General features: G+C 42.9%; 1 protein-coding gene across 1 annotated transcript; it reads right to left on the bottom strand.

Moving 5' to 3' along the window:
- Positions 1-723: 723 nt before the first annotated feature.
- On the bottom strand, positions 724-4,711 carry LOC137803705 (mucin-2-like). The gene has a single exon (XM_068602416.1). It carries the CDS (start codon positions 4,709-4,711, stop codon positions 1,424-1,426), a length of 3,288 nt encoding a protein of 1,095 aa, XP_068458517.1. The 3' UTR covers positions 724-1,423.
- Positions 4,712-24,375: the final 19,664 nt, after the last annotated feature.

Genomic DNA, 24,375 nt, shown 5'->3' with positions numbered 1-24,375 from the left:
TAAGGCTGACTCACTCTGACCCAATTTTAATCCAGCCGTACACCTTCCCACTTCGTGATGGAAATGGCGTCCGTTTGTAGTCACACCAACAGCTGAATAAAGAGCCCTTCTTCAAAGTGTAGGGTATTAATACAGCGACGAGACAAACTTCCCTCTCTCCAGCAAGTAAACTATAGACGACTGACAAAATTACAGTCCTCTAACTCTCTCTCTCTAAAACTGGCCTCCGCTACTGTTCACAGCAAACATCAAAGTTCAGAAAGGGACACTCTTTTAAATTATGTACAAAACACTCCATGTCACATTTACCAATATTGATCTATTAATTCCATTATATTATATTGACAATAATCCTCTCAGGACGGTGGTGGTTCTGGATGCTTGGGTGCTTGAGCAGGACCTGCTAAAACAACCACATGCACAGCAACAGCGACCCCTAGTGGATGGGAGGTGAAGGGTCACCACAATAATAACAGCTGTGTTGTTCAGTCTAATGACCACAAGGTTGCGCTATGAATCTGAAGAAAAGTTGGTCTTTTCTATCGGTGACAGAGTGATCTGTAAAAGACCATAAAGAGATTACGAGCATAGTTAGTTGTTATGGATCATTAAAGAGAGATACTAATATACAATAACTGTCTTGAAATATACAACACGAAGTTGGAAGTGAACTTAAAAAATAACCACTCTGCACACTCAAGTTTTGAAGTCACTGACGTTCCTTTAATAACAAACAAGTTATATGTAACAGGTTTTCATTAGAAGTTATTGTTCTCCATGCATAAAGTATCAGTTTATACTGATTTACATTTTGTACACACACCACCAAGCCACTATAAATGTCTAATATTTCCAATACAAAAAACAGTTTAAAAAAAACAAACTAAAATCTTAATAATGAATATATTCAATATAAACTTAACAAATTTCCATTTAAGGTTATTGCATGCAGAAAGAAAGAAAGAAATTATTCTCCCAAAGCCGTAATACAGTAGCTAGTTGTGTTAATTAATAGCCATCACAAGGTTACAAAAGTTTCAAGGTAATTGTTGTACAACGGTTGTGAAACAAAATGCAGTTTCCAGGCCCATTTTCCTACTTAAAAAAAACCAAACACAAACAAATTGAATTATAAGTGGAGGGAGGAGAACGGACATTGAATTGTTTTCTGTGGTCATTTGACATTGAAAGGGAAATGGGAATTGTTGTTTCTTGTAATGGTGACTGTATGTATAGGATGCTGCCCACCCTTCTTGGTCCTCACATTACAATGTGTTTTAAGGAAAAAAGCCATTGTTTGGTACAACAGTTGAAGTTTGTGTTGAAAGATCTAGTGGGGCCACCATGTCCATGCCAGAATTGGGGACTGTAGGCGTTGAGAAAGGGATTGCGACAAACACTGGAGATGTGGGGTGGCACATTGTCATGGGGGCATGGTGCTGGGTTGAGGCTCAACATCTGTGGGGTTTTGTGTTGTCATGGGGGGCATGGTGCTGGGTTGAGGCTCAACATCTGTTGGGTTTTGTGTTGTCATGGGGGGCATGGTACTGGGTTGAGGCTCAGCATCTGTGTGGTTTTGTGTTGTCATGGGGGGCATGGTGCTGGGTTGAGGCTCAACATCTGTGGGGTTTTGTGTTGTCATAGGGGGCATGGTACTGGGTTGAGGCTCAACATCTGTAGGGTTTTGTGTTGTCATAGGGGGCATGGTGCTGGGTTGAGGCTCAACATCTGTGGGGTTTTGTGTTGTCATAGGGGGCATGGTGCTGGGTTGAGGCATAGTGTCTGTTGGGTTTTGTGTTGTCATGGGGGGCATGGGGCAGGGTTGAGGCTCAACATCTGTGGGGTTTTGTGTTGTCATTGGGGGCATAGGGCTGGGTTGAGGGTCTATGAGGCCAGAATGAGGCTGTGTCTTTCCTTCAATAGTTTCATGTTTTTGGTGCATGTTCTCCTGGTCAATCAGAAGAGCCCTGGACAGAACCTGGAAGTTATCATTAAGCATTTTGTCCACATGGGTGAACTCGTCGTTGTGACCGCTGGAAGAGGACAATTTCATGCCCATGTTAGAGCTGTGGAGTGTCGGAGTGGGGAGCGGGATGCATGACATGGAGGACATGGAGTTAGTCATTGCAACGGAGGGCATAAACCAGCCAACAGGAGCAGGGGATGCCGGGTGACACTTGGACATAGTGGGCATGGGGCTCTGTAAAGGATAAGGGGTTGTGGGTCTGTACATTGTCATGGAGGGCATTGTTCTTGGTTGTGGCTCCGGGTCTGTTGTGCTCTCTGTTGTCATGGGAGGCATGATGCTTGGTTGAAGCTCAGGGGCTGTGGGGTTCATATGAAGATGCGCCTTACCTCCAACAGTTTCATACATTTGGTGCGATGTGTTTTCCTGGTCAATCAGAAGAGCCCCCGACCGAACCTGGGAGTTATCAGTGAGCATTTTGTCCACATTGGATGACTCATTTTCATCGCTGCTGGAGTCTTCCAAGCCCGATGACAATTTCTGCATTGTGTCCATGTCAAAATTGGGGACTGTCGGGGTGGGGAAAGGGATGGAGGACATGGGGAACATGGAGTTAGACACTTCCATAGAGGGCATGAACCAGCCAACAGGTGCAGGAGATGTGGGGTGACACTTGGACATGGTGGGCATGGGACTCTGTAATGGATAAGGGGTTGTGGGTCTATACATTGTCATGGAAGGCATGGTTCTTGGTTGTGGCTTAGGGTCTGTTGTGCTAGCCGTTGTCATGGTGGGCACGGGACTTTGAAAAATGGTATCGGGTTGAGGCATAGGGGTTGTGGGCATGTACATTGTCATGGGGGACATGGCGCCAGGTTGGGGCATAGCAGCTGTAGGGTAATGCATTGTCATGGGGGACATGGCGCCGGGTTGAGGTATAGTGGCTGTAGGGTAATGCATTGTCATGGGGGACATGGCGCCGGGTTGAGGTATAGCGGCTGTAGGGTAATGCATTGTCATGGGGGACATGGCACCGGGTTGAGGCATAGCAGCTGTAGGGTAAGGCATTGTCATGGGGGACATGGTGCAGGATTGAGGCACAGCGGCTGCAGGGCAATACATTGTCATAGGGGGCATGGTGCTTGATTGAAGCATCTGGGCTGGAGGATTATGTGTTGTCATGGGAGACATGGTGCAAGACTGAGGCATAGTGGCTGTGGGGAAATACATTGTCAAGGGGGGCATGGTGCTTGGTTGTGGCTTAAGGTCTGTGGGGTTATGCATCGTCATAGGGGGCATGGTGATGGGTTGACGCTCAGGGGCTGTGGGGCTCGAATGAAGATGTGCCTTACCTCCAACCGTTTCATACATTTGGTGTGAAGTGTTATCCTGATAGAACTCGTCTTCATCGCTGCTGGACTCCTCCAATCCTGATGTCATTTTCTCTATTGTGTTCATGTCAGAATTGGGGACTGTAGGAGCAGGGAAAGGGATGGAGGACATGGGGGACATGGTGTTAGATATTGCCGTGGAGGGCATAAACCCGCCAAAAGGTGCAGGAGACGTGGAGTGAAACATTGTCATGGTAGGCATGGGACTTTGAAAAATGGTGCCGGGTTGAGGCATAGCCGCTTTGGGACTATGTGTTGTCTTGGGTGGCATGGTGCCGGGTTGAGGCATATCATCTGTGGGGCTATGCGTTGTCTCAGGGGGCATGGTGCTGGGTTGAGGCATAGCATCTGTGGGGCTATGCGTTGTTTTGGAGGGCACGGTGCCGGGTTGAGGCATATCATCTTTGGGGCTATCGGTCGTCTCTGTGGTCATCGTGCTGGGTTGAGGCATAGCATCTGTGGGGCTATGCGTTGTCTCAGAGGGCATGGTGCTGGGTTGAGGCATTGCATCTATGGGGCTATGCGTTGTTTTGGGGGGCACGGTGCCGGGTTGAGGATCAGCATCTTTGGGGCTTTCAGTTGTCTTCGGTGTCATGGTGCTGGGTTGAGGCATAGCGTCTTTGGGGCTATCAGTTGTCTCGGTGGGCATGGTGCCGGGTTGAGGCATAGCGTCTTTGGGGCTATGAGATGTTTTAGGGGGCATGGTGCCGTGTTGAGACATATCATCTGTGGGGCTATGCTTTGTCTTGGGAGGCTTGGTTCTGGGTTGAGGCTTAGCATCTGTGGAGCTATGCTTTGTCTTGGGGGACATGGTTCTGGGTTGAGGCTTAGCATCTGTGGCGCTATGCTTTGTCTTGGGGGACATGGTTCTGGGTTGAGGTTTAGCACCTGCTGAGTTTTGCATTTTTAAGGGGAGCATGGTTTTAGATTGAGGGGTTGTGGGGTTAGTATGTGTTTTTCCTCCAACAGTTTCATACCCTTGGCTCTTTGGGTTTCCCTGGTCAATCAGAAGAGCCCCTGACAGAATCTTGAAGTTATCAGTGAGCATTTCGTTCACATTGGAGAACTCGTCTTCGTAGTTGCTCGACTCCACCAAGCCCGAAGAAGATTTCTCCATCAGCATCTTTGCAGATTTCAGAGTGCTGCAGAGTTCCTTCAGAGCGTTCTCCACAGGCTCAGAGATTACGTTATGCTCTCTTTGTTTGACGGTATGAACCAGTACCTCCTGTAATTTGACTCCCTGAGCGACTTGTTGGCAGTGCTTCTTGTTGGCAGTCGCATTCTCAGCCGTCTGGTAGATTGTTGAGCATAGGTTCAATGTCAAATCCACTGGGGACACCTTTTTGTTGTCCATGATTACCTGTTGAGACAGAGAGGCAGTTAGCTCGGATTGAAACTTGAAACGTTTAACCAGATTGAATTGGTGTACTGAAGCTTAGGTGTGTGACTCAGTGCTCCTCCTGCTGACTTGTTATTTTTACTTTGAACGTTAACTGCAGGTAGAGGTGGGTGGAGCTTTACTACCTGATGTCTTGCACCTGGGAATGCTGGGTTATTTAGGCTGACCCATTTGTATCCCACTCATTTACGTTTTTTAGTTGGGTTTTCCTCTCATCTTGGCACTCACAACGACAAATACATTTGTTAAAATAAACAATTTTCTGTCAATAATATCTTACTACACACTTAGATTCATAAAGGTGAAGCCATTTTAAATGCAAAGTGATTTAGTTTTTTCTGCCTTGTGTTATTTACAGCATTTATTGCAGCGAATCTATTTTCTTCTACTCCACCCAACAAGGAAGCAGTGGTAGTGATTGTTCTGGGTAATAAACATAAACCTGTAATGCCTGATTTTTCTGGCCGTCTCTAGCCAACCGAAACCCAAATGTTTTGAACGCAGAGGAGTCTTTGTTTATGAATGGACGTCCCCTTTTTTATTTTACTCCATCTGGGTGAACTTCAAAGATATATCTGGCTGTTCAGCTGCAAAATGAACGACTAAATGTATTGCTTGAGTAAAAGTATTAATAACATATCTTATAAATACTCCATCAAGTTCACAAAATCTGTTAATTCAGTTTTAATGTTTTTCTGGTGATAGCAATGTGCTTTTTCTTCACTGTGACACACTGTGTGTTGATGAAGGCTTTTCTGATTGAGCAGGTGGCTCGTTAGCGAGCAAGCTTGCTAATTCCATCATGCTTTCATGCTCAAATAAAAAAAACATGAACTGCTGGGTTTTGTCTACATTATGTTAACATTTATCTGTACTTTTCTTTAAGTGAAAGTTCATGATGGCCGGTGCCCTTTTAAATAGATAATGCGAGTCGCTAATGCAAATATCGAGCAGGCTAGCTATTGTTATGATTATGGTTTGGTAAGGCATGTAAAGTGTCTGTTATAATGACAATACATAGTATTGACTCTTGTTTATTTGAGTTTCCATGCAAAGCTAGGACATGTGTATGATAACGATTAGAATCAGCTCATCGCAATGTATATTTACAACACAATATGTAGCAGTCAAACATTTAAACGGTTTTCAGCAAAAAAAAGTGTTTTGGGGTTAAAGTTACTCTTTAATATGCAAATGTAAAAGTACCATTCAGATTGTTACATGTATTGATATCTAATTGTAATAGTGTAATGTATGCATTAACCTGTAAGAAGCATTTCAATGTTTTAGTTTATTTCACTTTTAAAAAAAATATAAAATACATTATATTTTATAAACTAATATAAATTGTATCCAGAATGCAAATGAATAAAAAATACAATAATTTGCACTGACATGTAGTGAAATATAAAGTAGCATAAGATATATGGTCAAGTAAAGTACAAGTACATACTTTTCCAGCATGAGCTGAAAACTGAGTCACTGTTACTTCAAGGAAATGACAGAGACCTTTTCTGAGAGTGGGTGGAGTCTCAAACAAGCAAATAATAATCTTCTATAAAGTTCTTTGACTTCACAGTTAAATTAGTGCCTCATGTTTTTTAGCACTGTGTTGACACAAAATGCTATATGTGTGTACAACATCTGCTCGTAACACTTGTCTTCAACACATTTTTTGTAGGTGAACTATGAGTCTACCTATATGTGCATACGTTTTATGTAAAACAGTCCATGACATGTATCATAGCTGTCCAGGGAAACATGCATACAATGTCTCTTTAAATTAAACGTCAGAAAAAGAAGATTAAAGAAAGGCTCACATTGCATCACAACAGGTGCCCCTATGAACATCTAAACAGGTTTTACATGCTGTATCAATCTATTAAATGATCCATGAAAATACGTCAATAGGAGGCATCAGTGTCAAGTCATTTTAGCACTTCTCTGTGTTAATGTCACTTCATTGCAGCTTAAAGAAATACAATGGGTGAATTTTGCACTAAAGTGAAGTTTATGAGGAAAAGGCAATGTATTATCTTCTGATCAACAGATTAATAGATTAACATTTTTCTGCACAAAAAGAAGATTGTGGATCTTTGTCCCCATCAAAAGAATTTCTTCTTGCGAGATTAATACAGTAACTATCAATTACTTTAGTATGTGAAGCAACCTTTTAATGGCCACCGGAGAAATCATCAAAACATTAAATACAAATTATTGAGAAAAAATAAAGAAGCTAAAACTGGTCTGTTTTTGTTTTGCTCATAAAAAAATTACACTTAAGAGTTTTACAAGACAGCAGTGACAGTGTCAGAGTTTATTAAGTGTTTAGTAGTAGTCTAATAGTTTTAGAAGATTATTTACCTGCTGACGAGCAGCACGTCTGAATCCAAGTGTGCAAGTTGGTGAAAATGAAAGTATTTGTGCTTCGGCACTGGTTCATTATCAGATGTTTAGCTGAGACATTCTTGGCCTCTTTGCTGCGGTGCCAACGAAGTGCCAAGTGCACAACATTCCACTTGATGGTTGAACCGGCTCATCCTGTTCAAGGCTGTGACAGTTTGAGCCCATTGGCACCGATCACAGGGGAAATCTACATTTTGGGGAATCATTATGAAGCATGAGCCGAGCAGATCAACACCACTCATGTCTTTGCAGTGAAAAACTGGTTGGCAGTTAGCTTAGCTTAGCATAAACACTGAAAAAAAGGGAAACCAGTCATGGACGAAGAGGATTTACTTAAATCCAAGAACCAGTACAACAATGTAAAACTACTTCATAACAATTAAAAGTATTGTATTTGAAATCCTACTTCAGTAAAAGTAGAAAAGAACCATAAAGAAAATCTACCTAAAGTTACATCGGAAAAATTACCCCTGATTGGCTTATGAATTATTAATGTTAATGTATTAATGTTAGAGCAGCGTGTTACTGTTGTTGTTGTCTTAACTACTTTATACAGTCAGCTAGTTCAGTAGATGATATGATAGTTATTGTACCTTTCATTGCACTGCATTATTGTACATCTATAGTTAATGATTACTTCTCTGATGGCTGTTGCACATAGAACACATAAAATAATTCCTTGTTAAGAGATTAAATGAACAACACCTGATATTTGTTTTTTGAACTTGTTTTAATGTATGACATGAACTAGAAGTGAACTTCCAGTTCAACAAATATTCTCCACACCCAAGTTTTTAAGTTTCTGATTGTTCCTTTAATAACAAACAAGTTGTCTGTAACATGTTTAAACACATTATTGTTCCCGATACCTACAGTTCATGATCATCAGCTTATACTGATTTACATATTGTATAAACACCACCAGTTAAAGTACTGTAAATCCTTTAAGCAACTGACTATATGAAAAAGAAGATGTCTATCTATGGTCACTCGCATTTTCATTACAATAACTAATAAAGTGCCTCACTTAAAATGAATAACATCTTAATAATGAATAGTGCATAAATTAAATAGAAACAGAATGAATGTAAACATTTACCAACTGACACTCAAGTGTAAGAAAAGTGTTGACAGGAAAGTAATAATAAACATAGTTATGTTAAGTAACAGCCATCACAGGGTTACAAGACTTCCAACGTTATTCATTGTAATAGCTCAACAGGGTTGTGAAACAAAATGCAGTTTGCAGTCCCAATTTCCTACATAAAAAAAAAAACAACAAGAAAAGAAAATGAATAAGGAAGGTGGAGGATGAATCAGAACGGGAGTGGGCTCAGCACGCACCGCCGGGGGGCTCCGGTAGTGGAAACTGCATGCTTTCTGGATCCGTTGGCTCTCAAACTAGTGACGGACAGTGGTCCAAGCCGGCAGACTTGATAGCTGAGTCTGTCGGGGGAGCATCGCGGGTAATTTTCCTCGATTTTACATAATTTCTTCCTCCCAAATCAATGCTACATACTTTTTCTCTTGTTTTAGTGTAAAAAGCCATATTTTGGCGCAGATGGGGGTTGTGTTGAGTGATCCATTGGGACATTCATGCCTGTGGCAGATTTGGGGACTGGAGGGGTGGAGAAAGGGATGGGGAACGTTGGGGACATGGTTTCAGACATTGTCATGGAGGGCATGAAAATACCGAGAGGAGCGGGAGTTGGGTGGTTATACGTGGTCATGGAGGGCATGGCCTTGGGTTGGTTCATATGGGTGCTGGGGTTATACATTGTCATAGGGGGCATGGTGTTGGGGTGGTTCATATGGGTGCTGGGGTTATACGTAGTCATGGAGGGCATGGTGCTGGGTTGGGCCGTAGGGGTGCTGGGGTTATACGGGGTCATGAAGGGCATGGTGTTGGGTTGAGCCGCAGGGGTGCTGGGGTTATACGGGGTCATGGAGGGCATGGTGTTGGGTTGGTTCATATGGGTGCCGGAGTTATACGTTGTCATGGAGGGCATGGTGTTGGGTTGGGCCGTAGGGGTGCTGGGGTTATATGTGGTCATGGAGGGCATGGTGCTGGGTTGAGCCGCAGGGGTGCTGGGGTTATACGGGGTCATGGAGGGCATGGTGCTGGGTTGAGCTGCTGGGGTGCTGGGGTTATACATGGTCATGGAGGGCATGGTGTTGGGTTGAGCCGTAGGGGTGCTGGGGTTATACGGGGTCATGAAGGGCATGGTACTGGGTTGGGCCATAGGAGTGCTGGGGTTATACGTGGTCATGGAGGGCATGGTGCTGGGTTGAGCCATAGGAGTGCTGGGGTTATACGGGGTCATGGAGGGCATGGTACTGGGTTGGGCCATAGGAGTGCTGGGGTTATACATGGTCATGGAGGGCATGGTGTTGGGTTGAGCCGTAGGGGTGCTGGGGTTATACGTGGTCATGGAGGGCATGGTACTGGGTTGGGCCATAGGAGTGCTGGGGTTATACGGGGTCATGGAGGGCATGGTGCTGGGTTGAGCTGTAGGGATGCTGGGGTTATACGTGGTCATGGAGGGCATGGTGCTGGGTTGAGCTGTAGGGGTGCTGGGGTTATACGTGGTCATGGAGGGCATGGTGCTGGGTTGAGCTGTAGGGGTGCTGGGGTTATACGTGGTCATGGAGGGCATGGTGCTGGGTTGAGCTGTAGGGGTGCTGGGGTTATACGTGGTCATGGAGGGCATGGTGCTGGGTTGAGGCATAGTGGCTGTGAAGATGGTGGAAGGCGTCGTCATTCCTGCAGTACTATCATGCGCTTGGTGTGGCGTGTTTTCCTGGCCAATCAGAAGAGCCCCCGACCGAACCTGGAAGTTATCAGTCAGGCTGTTGTCCACATTGGAGAACTCGTCTTCGTGACTGATGGGTTTAATCAAGCCCGAAAAAATTATGAGTTCGGGAAAATTGCTCCTTCAGCGTCTTGGCAGATAGTGCTACAAAGTTCCTTCAGTGCATTCTCCACAGGATGAGATTTTCTGTTCTACTACTCAGCGTAGGCTGTTAGACGCTGTGGAGACAGAGGGGCAGTTAGCTTGGATTGAAGTGGACCGAAATGAACAAAACCGCAAATCGGCTAAACAAACTGACCTGAAGTGATATAGTTAAAAATGAAATATGTCTGGTAAACTGGAGTTGAGATTTGTGTGACTCACTGACTTTTTTTTAAATTTTGCAGGTTGACTGCAGGTAGAGGTGGGTGGAGCTTTCTAACCTGAGGTCTTGCACCTGGGCAGGTTGGGTTATTTAGGGTGAGTGATTCTGACGGTCACAGTGGCTCATTTTCTAAAACCAGTGTCGCATTTCAATCACAATGGAGCACACGTCTTTTCTTTCCTTTCAGCACACTTGAATTTAAGGTGAATCAGTATTATGATCGATCATCTGGTAATAGCAATGTGCTTTCACCAGATAAACACAAAAACACAGGGGGTTTAGTTACTATTTAATGTGTGAAATGTACCGTTCAGATTGTTATATTCGTTAAGAACCATTTGGAATATGGTGAGTGATGTAATAACATGCATTAACATGTTATCTTAACAACTTTTTATAGCATTGAGTACATTTTCTATGGCAATGCATCATATATTTTAGTTAATCTTAATCTCAAATTCAACAATTTTGCACTGAAATGTAGTGAATTACAAAGGAGCATAAGATCTATATGGTCAGGGAAAGTAAAAGTACGTACTTTTTTCATCTTAAACTGATCTCTTTTATTTCATAGAATTGATTTACTGTCACTTCAAGGAAACGACAGAGATATTTTCGGAGGGAGTGGGTGGAGTTTCGAGTAAGCAAAGACAAATATGAATGACTTCCTCTGTAACTTTGTTCAACTCAAGCCTCATTTGACCACCATGTTGACACAAAATGGTGCATTTTTGCACAACAACCTCGAACATATTCTTGTTCCACCCCGATTTCTTGCAGGTGGAATATTTCAGTACTTAACCCCGATTGCAGCTCAACACAGAAATATGAGTCAATTTTGTATTAGAAAGATTGTAAGTTTGGGAGAAAAATGCCAAGTGCTATCTTCAGATTAATGTATGTATTTCTTCACAGAATAACTATGAATTGTGTCCCTCATAACCGATACTAGAAAGGGATCTTTGATGGCGACCCGAGCAATAAATAAAACAAGACAAATCTGTTTAAATGTTCATGTAGCCACCTGACAGAACACCAAAATCAGTAAATTTATCCTTTAAATGTTCCTTTATGGATTAACAAAATATATCATACTCCATCAGCAAAATGAACAATAATTTAAAAAATCTGCTGAATTAATATCAAAATAATACAATTATCAAAAAAAATAATTGTAAGAAAATATAAACCTGGCAGTTTTTTGAGCCCATAAATTTTTTTTTATTTTTATCACAGCCATGATAATGTCAGAGATCATGAAAAAACTTTTTAGGAGTTTTAAAAGATAATTTACCTGTTGACAAGCGTCCGTCTGAATCCAAATGCCCAAGTACGCGAAATAAAAGTATTATTCGTGAGCAACAGTGTGTTCTCAGACGTCTTACTGAAACCTTGTTGGCCTCTACGACGCTGTGCCAACGCAGTGCCGGAGACATCATGACGTTCCATTTGTTTGTCAAACCTGCTCATCCCGTTCAAGGCTGTGAGAGTCAGAGTTTGTTGGCATCTACTTCAATCAAATTACCAACACAACAATTAAAAAATACCTCAAGACAAGTAAAAGTCTTGCATTTAAAATCCTACTTTAGCAAAAGAATTCATTCAGTAAACGTACTTGAAAGTAATGCTTCTGAAAAATGGCCCTTGATTGGCTGAATAGTATATATTACGAAATAGATGATGAATGTTGATGCATCAATTTTAGAGCGGCATGTTACTGTTGCTGCTCCGAGTGGACTTGACTTTATGTACAGTTAGCTAGTTTAATGCGGTTGTTCCCAACCTAAGGGACAATCCCCTCCAAAGGGTCACCGGATAAATATGAGACAAGATGAGAAATGGGAGAGCAGAGGAAGAAACTAAGTTTTGACACAAAACAATGTGTTTGGAGACTCAAACTGTTGATTAAAATTAAATGTTAGAAGTGAGATATGTGTGAAGTCAAAGAAAAGATGTCTCCTTTGTGGATCTGCCTACTATATTTATGTAAGAAATATCCGGGGTTGTTGATTTAATCTAAGTATGTCTTATAATTCATCATATACAGTCTTTTATGACATATTTTAAGGCATGTTCTATGTGCAACTTAATTCTGAAAACACACTTTGGCACAATGCCTGGTGTAGGGGTTGTGGGGCAACACATTGGCACAATGCTTGGGCGGGGCGTACCCTGGTCCTTCATGTAGATGATTAAAGAGAGAGAAAAATGATGACTTTAAGTTGGAAGTAAACTTCCAGGTCAAAAAACACTCCACACTCAAGTTTTGAAGTTATTATTGATCCTTTAATAACAAGCAAGTTAAGTTAACAAGAAGTTATTGTTCTCCGTACAGTTCATTAGTTAACTTCCGTGTTGTAAACATACCATTAGTTAAAGTACTAGAAATCCTTTATGCCACTGAATATGTGTAGATGGTTATGAGTATAATATAAACAAAAACAGTGATAATGTGCTTCACTCAGAAATAATCAAATCATAACAGTGAATAGTGCATAGGCTGAATAGAAACAGAATAAATGTCCATGTACTGAGCGCACATGAATATGCAGGTTATTGCATGCAACAAGTATAATCTTCTTCAAAAGCAGTAACACAACATCATTGTGTTGGTCAATTGTCATCACAAAGTTAGAAAGATTAAAATGGTTATTCATTGTCATGGTAGAACATCGTTGTGAAACAAAATGCAGTTTGCAGTCCCGTTTTACAACATAAGGAAATCACAAAACAACAATATTATAAGTGGAGGGTGAAGGATTAATTACAACAGGAAGGGGCTGAGGACACAGCCCTAGGGGGCTCCAGTGAAGGAGGTGCTGGAGGTCTGTTTGTGAGGAAGTTGAGACTAGTGTGGATCGTTAGTGGTTTAGACTAGATACTGCAGACGTTTAAGGTACTGGGACGGTGGTGGCTGTCTGGAAGTAGGTGGAAACCCTCTCCTGTGACACTGATATATGGAAAAGGTGAGTTAGCTTGTCCTTCTTCAAGAGCAGCAAGCTCCGCAATGCTTCAACGCTACACTGGTTACAGATAATGAGCGGCACAACTTGCGTTTCTATTGTTAGCAATGTGCTTCCCAGAGCTGTGACAATGTGGATGATTTTTTCCACTTTATTTGATTAATTCTCCACAACTCATTATTGTTGTTACTGAGTAGAAGACCTCACTCCAGTGAGTCTGTGTCCTGATACAAGTTTGTTATCGGTGGCAAGAGCAATGGCAAACATAAAAATGTCCAAAGCTCTCACCATCCTGCTATATTGAGTTGAATGTAAGTATCTGTTCTAAACCTTTTCTACTTCTACCCAAAAAACCCGTAGTTTGGTCTTGCAGGTGGAGTTTGTCTTGAAACATTCATTGGGGCCATCATGCCCACGACCGAATTATGGTTTGTTGGAGTAGAGAAAGGGATGGAGGACAATGGGGGAATGGAGTTAGACATTTCCATGGAAGGCATAAAGCCAATGTAGGACGCAGGAGTTGTGGGGTTATGCATTGTGAAAGCGGGCATGGTGTTCTGTGAAGGATAAGGGGTTGCTGGGGTATACATTGCCATGGAGGGCATGGCGTTAAATTGGGGCATTTGAGCCGTGGGATTGTACGTCATAGAGGGCATGGCGCTGGGTTGAGGCATTTGGGCTCTGGGGTTGTAGGCCATGGGGCGCATGGCGTTGTGTTGAGGCATTTGGGCTGTTTGATCCATGGAGAGCATGGCGTTGGGTTGAGGCATTTGGGCTGTGGGGCCCATGGGGGGCATATTGTTGGGTTGAGGCATTTGGGCTGTGGGGCCCATGGGGGGCATATTGTTGGGTTGAGGCATTTGGGCTGTGGGGCTCATGGGGGGCATATTGTTGGGTTGAGGCATTTGGGCTGTGGGGTCCATGGGGGGCATGGCGTTGGCTTGAGGCATTTGGGCTGTTTGATCCATGGAGAGCATGGCGTTGGGTTGAGCCATTTGGGCTGTGGGGCCCATGGGGGGCATATTGTTGGGTTGAGGCATTTGGGCTGTGGGGCTCATGGGGGGCATATTGTTGGGTTGAGGCATTTGGGCTGTGGGGCCCATGGGGGGCATATTGTTGGGTTGAGCCATTTGGGCTGTGGGGCCTATGGGGGGCATATTGTTGGGTTGAGGCATTTGGGCAGTGGGGCCCATGGGGGGCATATTGTTGGGTTGAGGCATTTGGGCTGTGGGGCCTATGGGGGGCATATTGTTGGGTTGAGCCATTTGGGCTGTGGGGTCCATGGGGGGCATATTGTTGGGTTGAGGCATTTGGGCTGTGGGGCCCATGGGGGGCATATTGTTGGGTTGAGGCATTTGGGCTGTGGGGCCCATGGGGGGCATATTGTTGGGTTGAGGCATTTGGGCTGTTGGGTCCATGGGGGGCATATTGTTGGGTTGAGGCATTTGGGCTGTGAGCCTCATGGGGGGCATATTGTTGGGTTGAGCCATTTGGGCTGTGGGGCCCATGGGGGGCATATTGTTGGGTTGAGCCATTTGGGCTGTGGGGCCCATGGGGGGCATATTGTTGGGTTGAGGCATTTGGGCTGTGGGGCCCATGGGGGGCATATTGTTGGGTTGAGGCATTTGGGCTGTGGGGCCTATGGGGGGCATATTGTTGGGTTGAGGCATTTGGGCTGTGGGGCCCATGGGGGGCATATTGTTGGGTTGAGGCATTTCGGCTGTGGGGCCCATGGGGGGCTCGGCGCTGGGTTGACGCATTTGGGCTCTGGAGTCATAAATCATGGGGTGCGTAGCACTGGGTTGAGGCCTAGAGGCTGGCGGGCCCATGGGGGACATGTCGTTCTTGCCCTGTTCGATCAGAAAAACCCCGGACAGTGCCTGGAAGTTATCGATCAGCCTTTCGTCCACATTGGAGAACTGGTCGTCATGGCCCTTGGACTTCTTGAAACTCGAAAGAGAACTACATTGGGAGACTCTCTCCATCAGCATCTTGGCAGATTTCAGAGTGCTGCAGAGTTCCTTCAGAGCGTTCTCCACAGACTCGGAGATTCCATCCTGCTGTTTTTTTTTTAGGGTGAAAACCAGTCCCTCCAGTACTTTGACCCTCTGGGAGATTTGTTGGCAGTTCTTCTTGTTGGTCTTTGCAGTCGCAGCCATATAGTCGATGGTTGCACATAGGCTCAAGGACATATCCAGTGGGGACAGGTAGAGCTCCGTGTTATCCATGATTAGCTGTAGAGACAGAAAGGCAGTTAGGTTGGAGTGAACTGCACCGGTGCCACCGCGAAGTGAACTCAACCATACTGAACACAACTGAAACAAACAAAGCCTTCAAAGTGTCCTTCAAAAGAAACTAAGTCTGGTGAACAGAAGCCCCCAATTTATTTCTAAAACTTAAACTTCCCGAAATAGAAACATCTAGAACTCTAAAGGTGCATCCAGATTGGAAGCAAAGGGATTTTGTTGCTTTCTGTTATTTCAGCTAAATTAAATATGGAGTATTTTTGAAAGCGCCAGATACAGCCTGTGTGTTCTTTTTTCTTAAATGATTAGTCTACCAGGAAGTTGTAACAGTGGTTGTTCTGAGTAATTAACATAAACCTGCAATACCAGATTTTTTAATTCTTCTTCGAGCCAACTGAAACCCAAAGGTTTTGATCACCAGGAGTCTTTGTGTTTGTGCTAGTGCTAATGCTAACAATAATTGCTGGCATGCCAGCCTGCTGGCTATTGTTATTGACTTATTTTTGTGCCTTTTTTTCCATGCCTGGCTGGGACTTTTGTATGCTAATGATTAGCATTAGCTATGTTTTTCCTCGTCGGTGATGAAAACTGGACCAGTATATTTCACCTGACTGCAGATCAGCCAAGAGTTAAATTCAATAGCAATCGCCAAGTTCAGGGCTGTCGTTATGTATATCTTTCACGCAAAGGGCAGAATTTAAATAACAATATACATAGATATATACACACAATGGGTATTTAGTCTACATACAATGTTTTTTTTCCCTGAAAAGTAATGTTTCTGGGGGTTTAGTTCCTCTTTGATGTGCCAAAAGTAAAAGTACCAAACTGACTGTTACATTTACTAATTTAACATTGGACTATAATTATTAATGCAAAAACAAGCAAGAGGCATATTAATATCGTCTTGGTGGAGCTCATTTTAACATCTTTTGATACCATTGAGTAGTTTTTTTTATCAATTCACGTGTGTTGAATTAAAAAAAGATTGTGGATTAAAGAATTGAATTTTTCCGTGAAGCCGTGAAGTATAAAGATATATGTATAAGAAGTATAAGATTTCCATAGTCATGTACAAGTACAAGTAAATACTATTTCTTCAGCTTGAACTGATCTCTGTAATTTCCTTGAAGTGACAGTGACGTCACTTCAGGGAAATGACAGAGATCTTTTCTTAAGAGTGGGTGGAGTTTTAAATGAGCAAAGGGAAATATGAATTATCTCCCCTGCATATTTGTTCTTTGACTTCACAAGATCTCCATGAAAGCTTTAAAACAAAATAAATCAGTATTCACCTTGAGCCGCATCTTTGTTAGCACCGTGTTGACACAAAATGGTATACGTTTGTACAACATCTGGTTTTAACACTTGTCTTCAACAGATTTCTTGTAGGTATTATATAAGTCTACCTGTATTTTCTCTGAGTTTCTGTAAAACAGTCCGTGACGTGTGTTACAGCCGTCCGGGGAAACATACATACAGATATTTTTCGATGATAAAGGACAAAGGAAGGCTCACATTTCGTCACATGCCCCTATAAACATCTTAACAGGTTTTGCATGCTGTAATCACAGCTCCTGATCAAAGCGACCAGAAAAAAGATCTATTAAAATAAGTTAACATGAGGCTGCAGCATTCTGAATTGGACAAATCATGTTGATGTCTTCCAAAAGGCGTCTTTTTAGTACTAAACCCTCTCTGTGTTAATGTCACTTCATCGCAGCTCAGCACAGAAACACTATGAGGGAATTTTGCACTAAAAAGACTGTATCTCTGTCAGCAAAATAAACAATTATAAATAAACAATTATTACAATTATTTCTCAAAATGACCGCTTTGGAGATTTTCACAGGACAGCGGTGATAGTGTCAGAGCTCATTAAGTGTGTAGTTGTAGTCTAATAGTTTTAAAGGATTATTTACCTGTTGACGAGCAGCCCGTCTGAATCCAAGTGTGCAAGTTGGAGAAAATGAAAGTATTTGTGCTTTGGCACCAGTTTATTATCAGATGTTTTACTGAGACATTGACATGGCCTCTGTGGTGCGGTGCCAAGTGCACAACATTCCACTTGATGGTTGAACCGGCTCATCCAGGTCAAGGCTGTAAGAGTTTGGCACCGATCACAGGGGAAATCTGCATTTTAGGGGAATCGACTGACGAGCTTCCTGTTAAGGGATGAGCCGAACAGATTAATACCACTCATGTCTGTACGGTGAAAACTAAAGGCAGTTAGCTTAGCTTAGCATAAACACTGGAAACAGAGGGGTGTAACAGATATTCAGAGCATTTCCTTAAATCAAAGTACCAGTACAAAAATGTAAAATTACTGAGATGAGTAAAAGAGCTTTATATGACCAAGAGAGCTTTGCATGACCAAGAGAGCCTAAAGATCTTGGCACGACCAAGAAAATTTTGCATGACCAATAGAGCATTGCATCGATGCTGGGCTTTTTAAAAAGAGGCTGCGCTACTGCATTCCTGAAACTCGAAGGAAACGTTCCTGTCAACATGCAAGGGCCCATTGTGTCAAAGACATTTGAAAAACTTAGTTGGAAATCAAATAATTTCATGTCGGCAGGGGAAATCTATTTGTAATGGTTACTAGTACCAGCGCAAGCACAACAGTCAAAAAGATGAACAAGGACAGTTCGATTTACAAAAGTTCAGACAGCGTCAACACCAGGAGATCAGCCGCAAGAGCAAACAAAACCAAAAGAATTTTGGGCTTTCTTTTATTTTAGACTTGTCTTTCAAATCAAAGGATCGGTGGTTTGAGCCCCGGTTCCCCTCGGACATGTCGATGTGTCCTTGAACAAGACACTTAGCCGTGAATTGCTCCCCGTTGCTGTCTACGGTGTATAGAAAGAATGTAAGATAAAAGCGTCAGCTAAATAAAATGTAGGCAGTTAAAAAATTGAATTAAATGTGAGTTCAGAGAGTGATTGTCTCTTTAGTGGAACTGACAACAACTCAAGAGACATCTGAAACATGGCAAGGGGTCACTAGCCACTGCTTTTCTGTAATGGTTAAGAAAAAACAAGAGGCGTTGATTCAATCTTGAGCATTTTATTATATTTCATGAGGTCAATCATATGTATTTCATTCCATTTTTCCATTCCATTTTCCAAACCGCTCATCCTATTTAGGGCGCTGGAGCCGATCCCAGCTGACATTGGGCGTAGGCAGAGTTCACCCTCGACAGGTCACCAGTCTACCTCCGGACACATATATACATATTTACAACATCTACAGATCAAAAAACATCAATTTGATAAGTATAATTTGTTGCTGTTCACACTTTTCACAGTGTGTCTCCTTGCTTTAAGCGTTACAAATACATGTAGACCACCTTACTTCCCACAACAGAGTTGATCCGTGGTGGGAAAGTCAGTTGGGTAATTGCTGTGGTTTGAGGCCTGGAGGCCACGATGTGTGGGACAGGCCTCAGAGCTGTGGTGTTGGGTCAAGGCATATAAGTTGTGCGGCTAGACATTGGCATGCTGATGGGTAAAGGCATATAAGTTGTGCGGCTAGACATTGGCATGATGCTGGGTAAAGGCATTTGAGTTGTGGGGCTAGACATTGGCATGATGCTGGGTAAAGGCATAGGAGTTGTAGGGCTAGACATTGGCATGCTGATGGGTAAAGGCATAGGAGCTGTAGGGCTAGACATTGGCATGCTAATGGGTAAAGGCATAGGAGCTGTAGGGCTAGACATTGGCATGCTGATGGGTAAAGGCATAGGAGCTGTAGGGCTAGACATTGGCATGCTGATGGGTAAAGGCATTTGAGTTGTTGGGCTAGACATTGGCATTGGGGGCATAGTGCCAGGAAGAGTATGTCCACTGCAGTCCACTCCATTCGGATTCCTTCCTGAAGAAGTTTCATAGACTTTGTGCAGCATGTTCACCTGCTCGATCTGCAAAGCCCCAGACAGGAACTGGAAGTTCTCAGTGAGTCTTTGGTTCAGCTCACCGAACATGTCTTTGTGGCTGTGGGACATTATTAAGATCTGAAAACTTTTAGTTTTGGAGTATTTCATCAACACACTGTTGGCAAAGGCCAGAGTGGTGCAGAGTTCCTGCAGAGCATTCTTCACAACAGCAGAGCTTTGACCGAGCCCTCTTTGTTTGATGGTGAGAACGAGCTCCTCCACTGCTTTAACTCTGTTAGCGACTCGTTTGAAGAGCTCCTTGTTGGCCTTCATATTCGAGTGCATCAGGTAGATGCCTGAGCACAGGGACAAGATCCTTTCTATGGCATCCATGACCAAAGCTGTAGAGACAGAGAGGCAGTCAGCTTAGAATGAAACCGAATGAACCGGTGCGGAGCTGAACTCAACTTAAAGGAATGAAACTTACACTGATTGTGGAGAAAATGAAGAAGATATCAACCCAGATTGAGTATCGGCAGAGTCACACTTGCACAAGTCTACTCTGACCATATGCTCACATACGCTGCTGTTTGGTGCACTGCAAAAGACATAACAAATAATTACGATAAAAAAAGGATTTTTGCTCGACACCATCTGAAGGTGTGTTCACACTGAACAGAAAGTGTACTTAATAGAGGTCGGTGTGATCACATACAATGATATAAGGTACGCTAATGCTGGGGACATTAACTCAGGGGAATTTGTGCCTATGACAGATTAAAATGTTTCAGTAAGAGCCATCGTTTTGCACTCGTATGACATTTTCTCTTTCCATATCAAACCGGTTTTGCCTCCTTGTAAGAGTCATTAGTCACGGGTGTGTATTTTATTCTGGTAATGTGTGTTTTATTGTGATAGCTTAAATACGGGACACCGGTACGAACAAAGGGGATTGACGATGCATGGGTGACGGGGAGATCAGACGGTTTTTAGCGCTAAACTAAAGCGCTTCGTAAAGAGATCAAGAAGACAAAATAACAACATGTAAGTGCCGTCAGTTTATAATTAAACGGGAAATAACACCCAAAGATATACCAACGGCTGGACTCTTTTACTGAATCAGTGTGTGTGAAAAACAGGATCTTATCCCGCACCCAGCAGAGTGGCAGACACGTAGATCGGCCACTACACTCCTGAAATCCTTCCTCCAGTTCATAGAGGCCACTAAAAGATCGTTTCTTAATGCACCTCCGAATGTATTTATTATCTATAATATGAGAGACTACAGCAATCTGAAATAGACAAAAGTGGATATCTTTCTTTTTAGTACAACATTCCCCACATGTTTCCATGTTGAGCTGGTGGAGTGACGGCAACACAAAGACAGAATTTGTTACTAAAAAGACTCACTTTAGAAGATATATAACACATATTATCTTTAGTTTTGTACAGAAGGGCTGTGGTGATTTTCTCATCCCGTTTTGACATTACATTAGAAAGGGATCTTTCAGAGGATTACAGCAAGCAAAACTAGTTTCATGTCTTAAACTTGTCATAAAACATCTTAGAATGCACCTTAATGAGTATCGTACTTCTTGTGCAAAATAAACTGTGAACAAACCAAATGGATTATCTGATTATAATATTAATGGTCACAAAGCCCAAAACTGTTCTGATTTCAACTTGTGTTAAAAGAAACTGGATTAGAAATAGTCAAAACACCTTAAAAGATTATTTACCTGTTGAACGCCTGCCTGCCGGACCCAAATTCTGAGTTTGTGAAAGAGAAACATTTGTGTTTGAGCACCGCTGTAACTTCCCAGTTCTTCAAGTGCCTTATCAGAAAAATCCATGGTATCTATGATGCTGTGAGCACAACGCGCTAGAGGCACTACACCTATTTGTTTGATCAACCTGCTCTCCCTGTTCAGCGCTGAAAGAGTTTGAACCCACGCAAACCAATCGTGTCGATGCTCCGGAGATCAGGAATCTCTAAGTGATGTGAGCATCACCACGAGAATATCATCTGCAAGAGCAGATGCAGAGAAAAGGCGTTTTTTTTTCAAAATTCAAATGTCACAGATGTGCGCGAATGGGCCCCAATGCAAATTTTAAAGTCCTCGCCTGAATGTTCTATGTACTAAACCCCCTAACTTTGTTCTGCTTCACTTCATCAAAACCAACCTTTGCAGAGAGAATGTTCACATATTAAATGTTCACATATTGTATTGTATATTATTGGGTTAGAGTTGGACTTTACAACTGCATCATTTCAAAAGAATAATCATATTGAAAGTGATTTTTTAAAAGGCGGACCTGAAACCTTTTCATTTCTTTCTGTGTGTCATCTTCATTTCCTCTTAACCAGAAACATGTAGACTGATATTTACACACCTGAACAACATCTCACATGGGTAGCCCAAAAGGATTCAAATAGTCCTGGTGGTTGCAGAGATAGACCTTTTTTAGTTCGGGTATGCAATCTTCTAGGAAAGGGCCTAAAAATAAGTTGGTGTTCTATTGGTTAAAAGAGAGAAGAATCTGCGTCTATTGATCTCTATTCCCACAAGTTCCTATCTGTCGGCTCACAGAGTGTACAGCGCCTAACATTTAACCTAAGTAAAGGAAACTAACCTGTGGCTCAGCGATAGTGGGTTTGTTGTTCCCTGCCATCCGTGTATACGAGTGATATGTAGCGTTAAAGCACTTTGATTGGTCGTAAGATGAGAAAAGTGTTTGACAGTGATTTGAGTGTAACGATATGGACACGTTTTGTTCAGCAAGATTCACGAATGAAAGCGACATTTAGGATTTTTTAAAGCTTGGATGCAGTGGGATGATAATTGAATGCCTCATAATGTGCAATGAATAGGACGCCATCGTCTGCAAACTGTCGAAATTCTTCCAGACTTCCACGTTGTCGACCATCCACAGCAGCTTTTTGACAGTTCCACTTGTGATATCGACAAATAAATGTGGAGTAGAGAAGTTTATTTTTACATATCTCGCTTCAGCTAGAGTGCAGGCTCTTTTATATTTTCCAAACATGTACTGTATGAATACAAATCTGTTGTGAAAAAGCAGAAATCCCGTAAAGGGGTTAAAGGTGATGCTGGAGGACGTGTGGACGTTCTCCCCTTCAGCATCGCGGCCTGCTGGAGTCCGTGTGGAAGAGTCTTTTGAGGACGATGAGCTGCAGGTACCCAGAGAGGAGGATGACGAGGCTTTGGGTCGCTGACCACCAGGTGACGTAGTTGAAGTTGGACAGGAGGAGGTAGTGATCCTTCCCTTTCCTCATGCGGGCAAAGTTGTAATGACGCCACATGTGGAAGATCTGATTCTGGAGCTTCTGCACACTCTCCTAAATAAGACATGGTACGATGTTTAGTTTCACGTCAACATGCAAGAGGCCACATGCTTACCAAAGGATTCAAGACTCCTCAGTAACGTTTTCCAGCTCTTCCTGGGAAAAACAAAACCACGAGACGTTCCCAGCTTAGACGAGATGAATAAACTCTTGTGAGTTGTGGGTCTTCCCCTTGGGCCTCTTACCGGTTGGACGTGCCCAGAAAACCTCGAAAGGGTTTGTACTATGTATGTATGTTAAAGGTCCAGACAACGAACGAGGGAAGCACATTTTGACCGCGTGTATCCGCGATCTCATCCTCAATCAATCGCTACCTAAAACCCACTAATGAATGAGACTCGAACCAAGACAAATACCTCAATACCGGCCAAAGTGCTGTTAAGGACCTTCTCTCCTTCCTCCGTCTCTCTCCTTGACTCCTCAGAGCCGTCGTAGATGACGCCAAAGTTCACGAAGACCCTGACGCCTCCAAACTTGTTGTGGTGGTTCCTGAGACAGATCCGGTAAAAACCTGTCGGGAGGACACTGTCGTTACCTCAGAGAACGATACGTATATATATAATCTTTGGTATATTTGATTGGGACTGGGGGGGTGTCTCTGATGATCCCACCTGTAAGCTCAGTCTGGAAGTCCATCTGACCGACCGCGTGATTCTTTGAAGCCACGAGAACGCCCTGCGGCGAGTTTACCGTCACAAACAGCCGGTGGTCGTTGGCCATCCCGGTTACCCACTGCACCTGAGATCACACATAAAAACACTCAACAAACACCACGAGAAGACTTTCCCGTTGAAAACATATTATTTAAATAATTACAAGGTATTTGGTCCCATCGGTCTGTTAATAGTCTGCAACTTCTGATCTGATTTAATTTATCTCCATAAATGATTCATTTATTCTTCCAGATGAAGTTAAAGTCAGCTTTGTGAAGAAATCTCTCTTTTTTAATATTAACATCTCTGAGCCCGTAAACATTACTATGATCACATGTTTAAAAGTCAAACTGGATGACTTTGAAAGTCAGCGTGATAAGCTGGAGGACACATGGCACACGGAAGCAAACAATACACGGTTCATGCAAATTGTGACCGATGGATTTCCATGACTTTAAACCAAATGTCCATTATTTTAAACCAAATTTCCATGACTTATCCAAGACCTTTAACCAAATTTACATGGCTTTTAACTAAATTTCCATGAATTTTAACCATTTTTCTATGACTTTTCAACAAATTTCCATGACTATAAACCAAATTTCCATGACTTTAAACCAAATTTCCATGACTTTTCCATCCCTTTAAAACAAATGTCCATGAGCAAACATGTAGCCTTCCAGGACTTTTCCAGGTTTTCCATGATCGTAAGAACCCTGAATGTTGCGCAATCACCTCAAGAACCAGCGCATAAAACATGATAAACGCATTCATCTCCACAGACAAGATGAACTCGATGAAACTCACCATGTACGTGAGGTAGAAGCTTCCACTCTGGTGGGCAAAGTGCCAGAAACACTCCATCCCGGCAGCAGGAACCTCCACGGCGAAGTCGTACTTGTCGGATCCCCTGAACAGTCCCGCGGCGTCCTG

The sequence above is a fragment of the Clinocottus analis genome, unplaced genomic scaffold (genome assembly GCF_023055335.1).
Source record: "Clinocottus analis isolate CAN_PGR_092001 unplaced genomic scaffold, fCliAna1.0.p SCAF_6, whole genome shotgun sequence".
NCBI classification, from domain to species: domain Eukaryota; kingdom Metazoa; phylum Chordata; class Actinopteri; order Perciformes; family Cottidae; genus Clinocottus; species Clinocottus analis.
The sequence above is the reverse complement of the archived record's forward strand: the minus strand, read 5'-3'. Positions and strand labels throughout refer to the sequence as shown.

What these genes read in the sequence shown, in the direction of transcription:
- LOC137803705 (XM_068602416.1), bottom strand. Translation starts at nt 4,711, where the DNA reads ATGGACAACAAAAAGGTGTCCCCAGTGGATTTGACATTGAACCTATGC.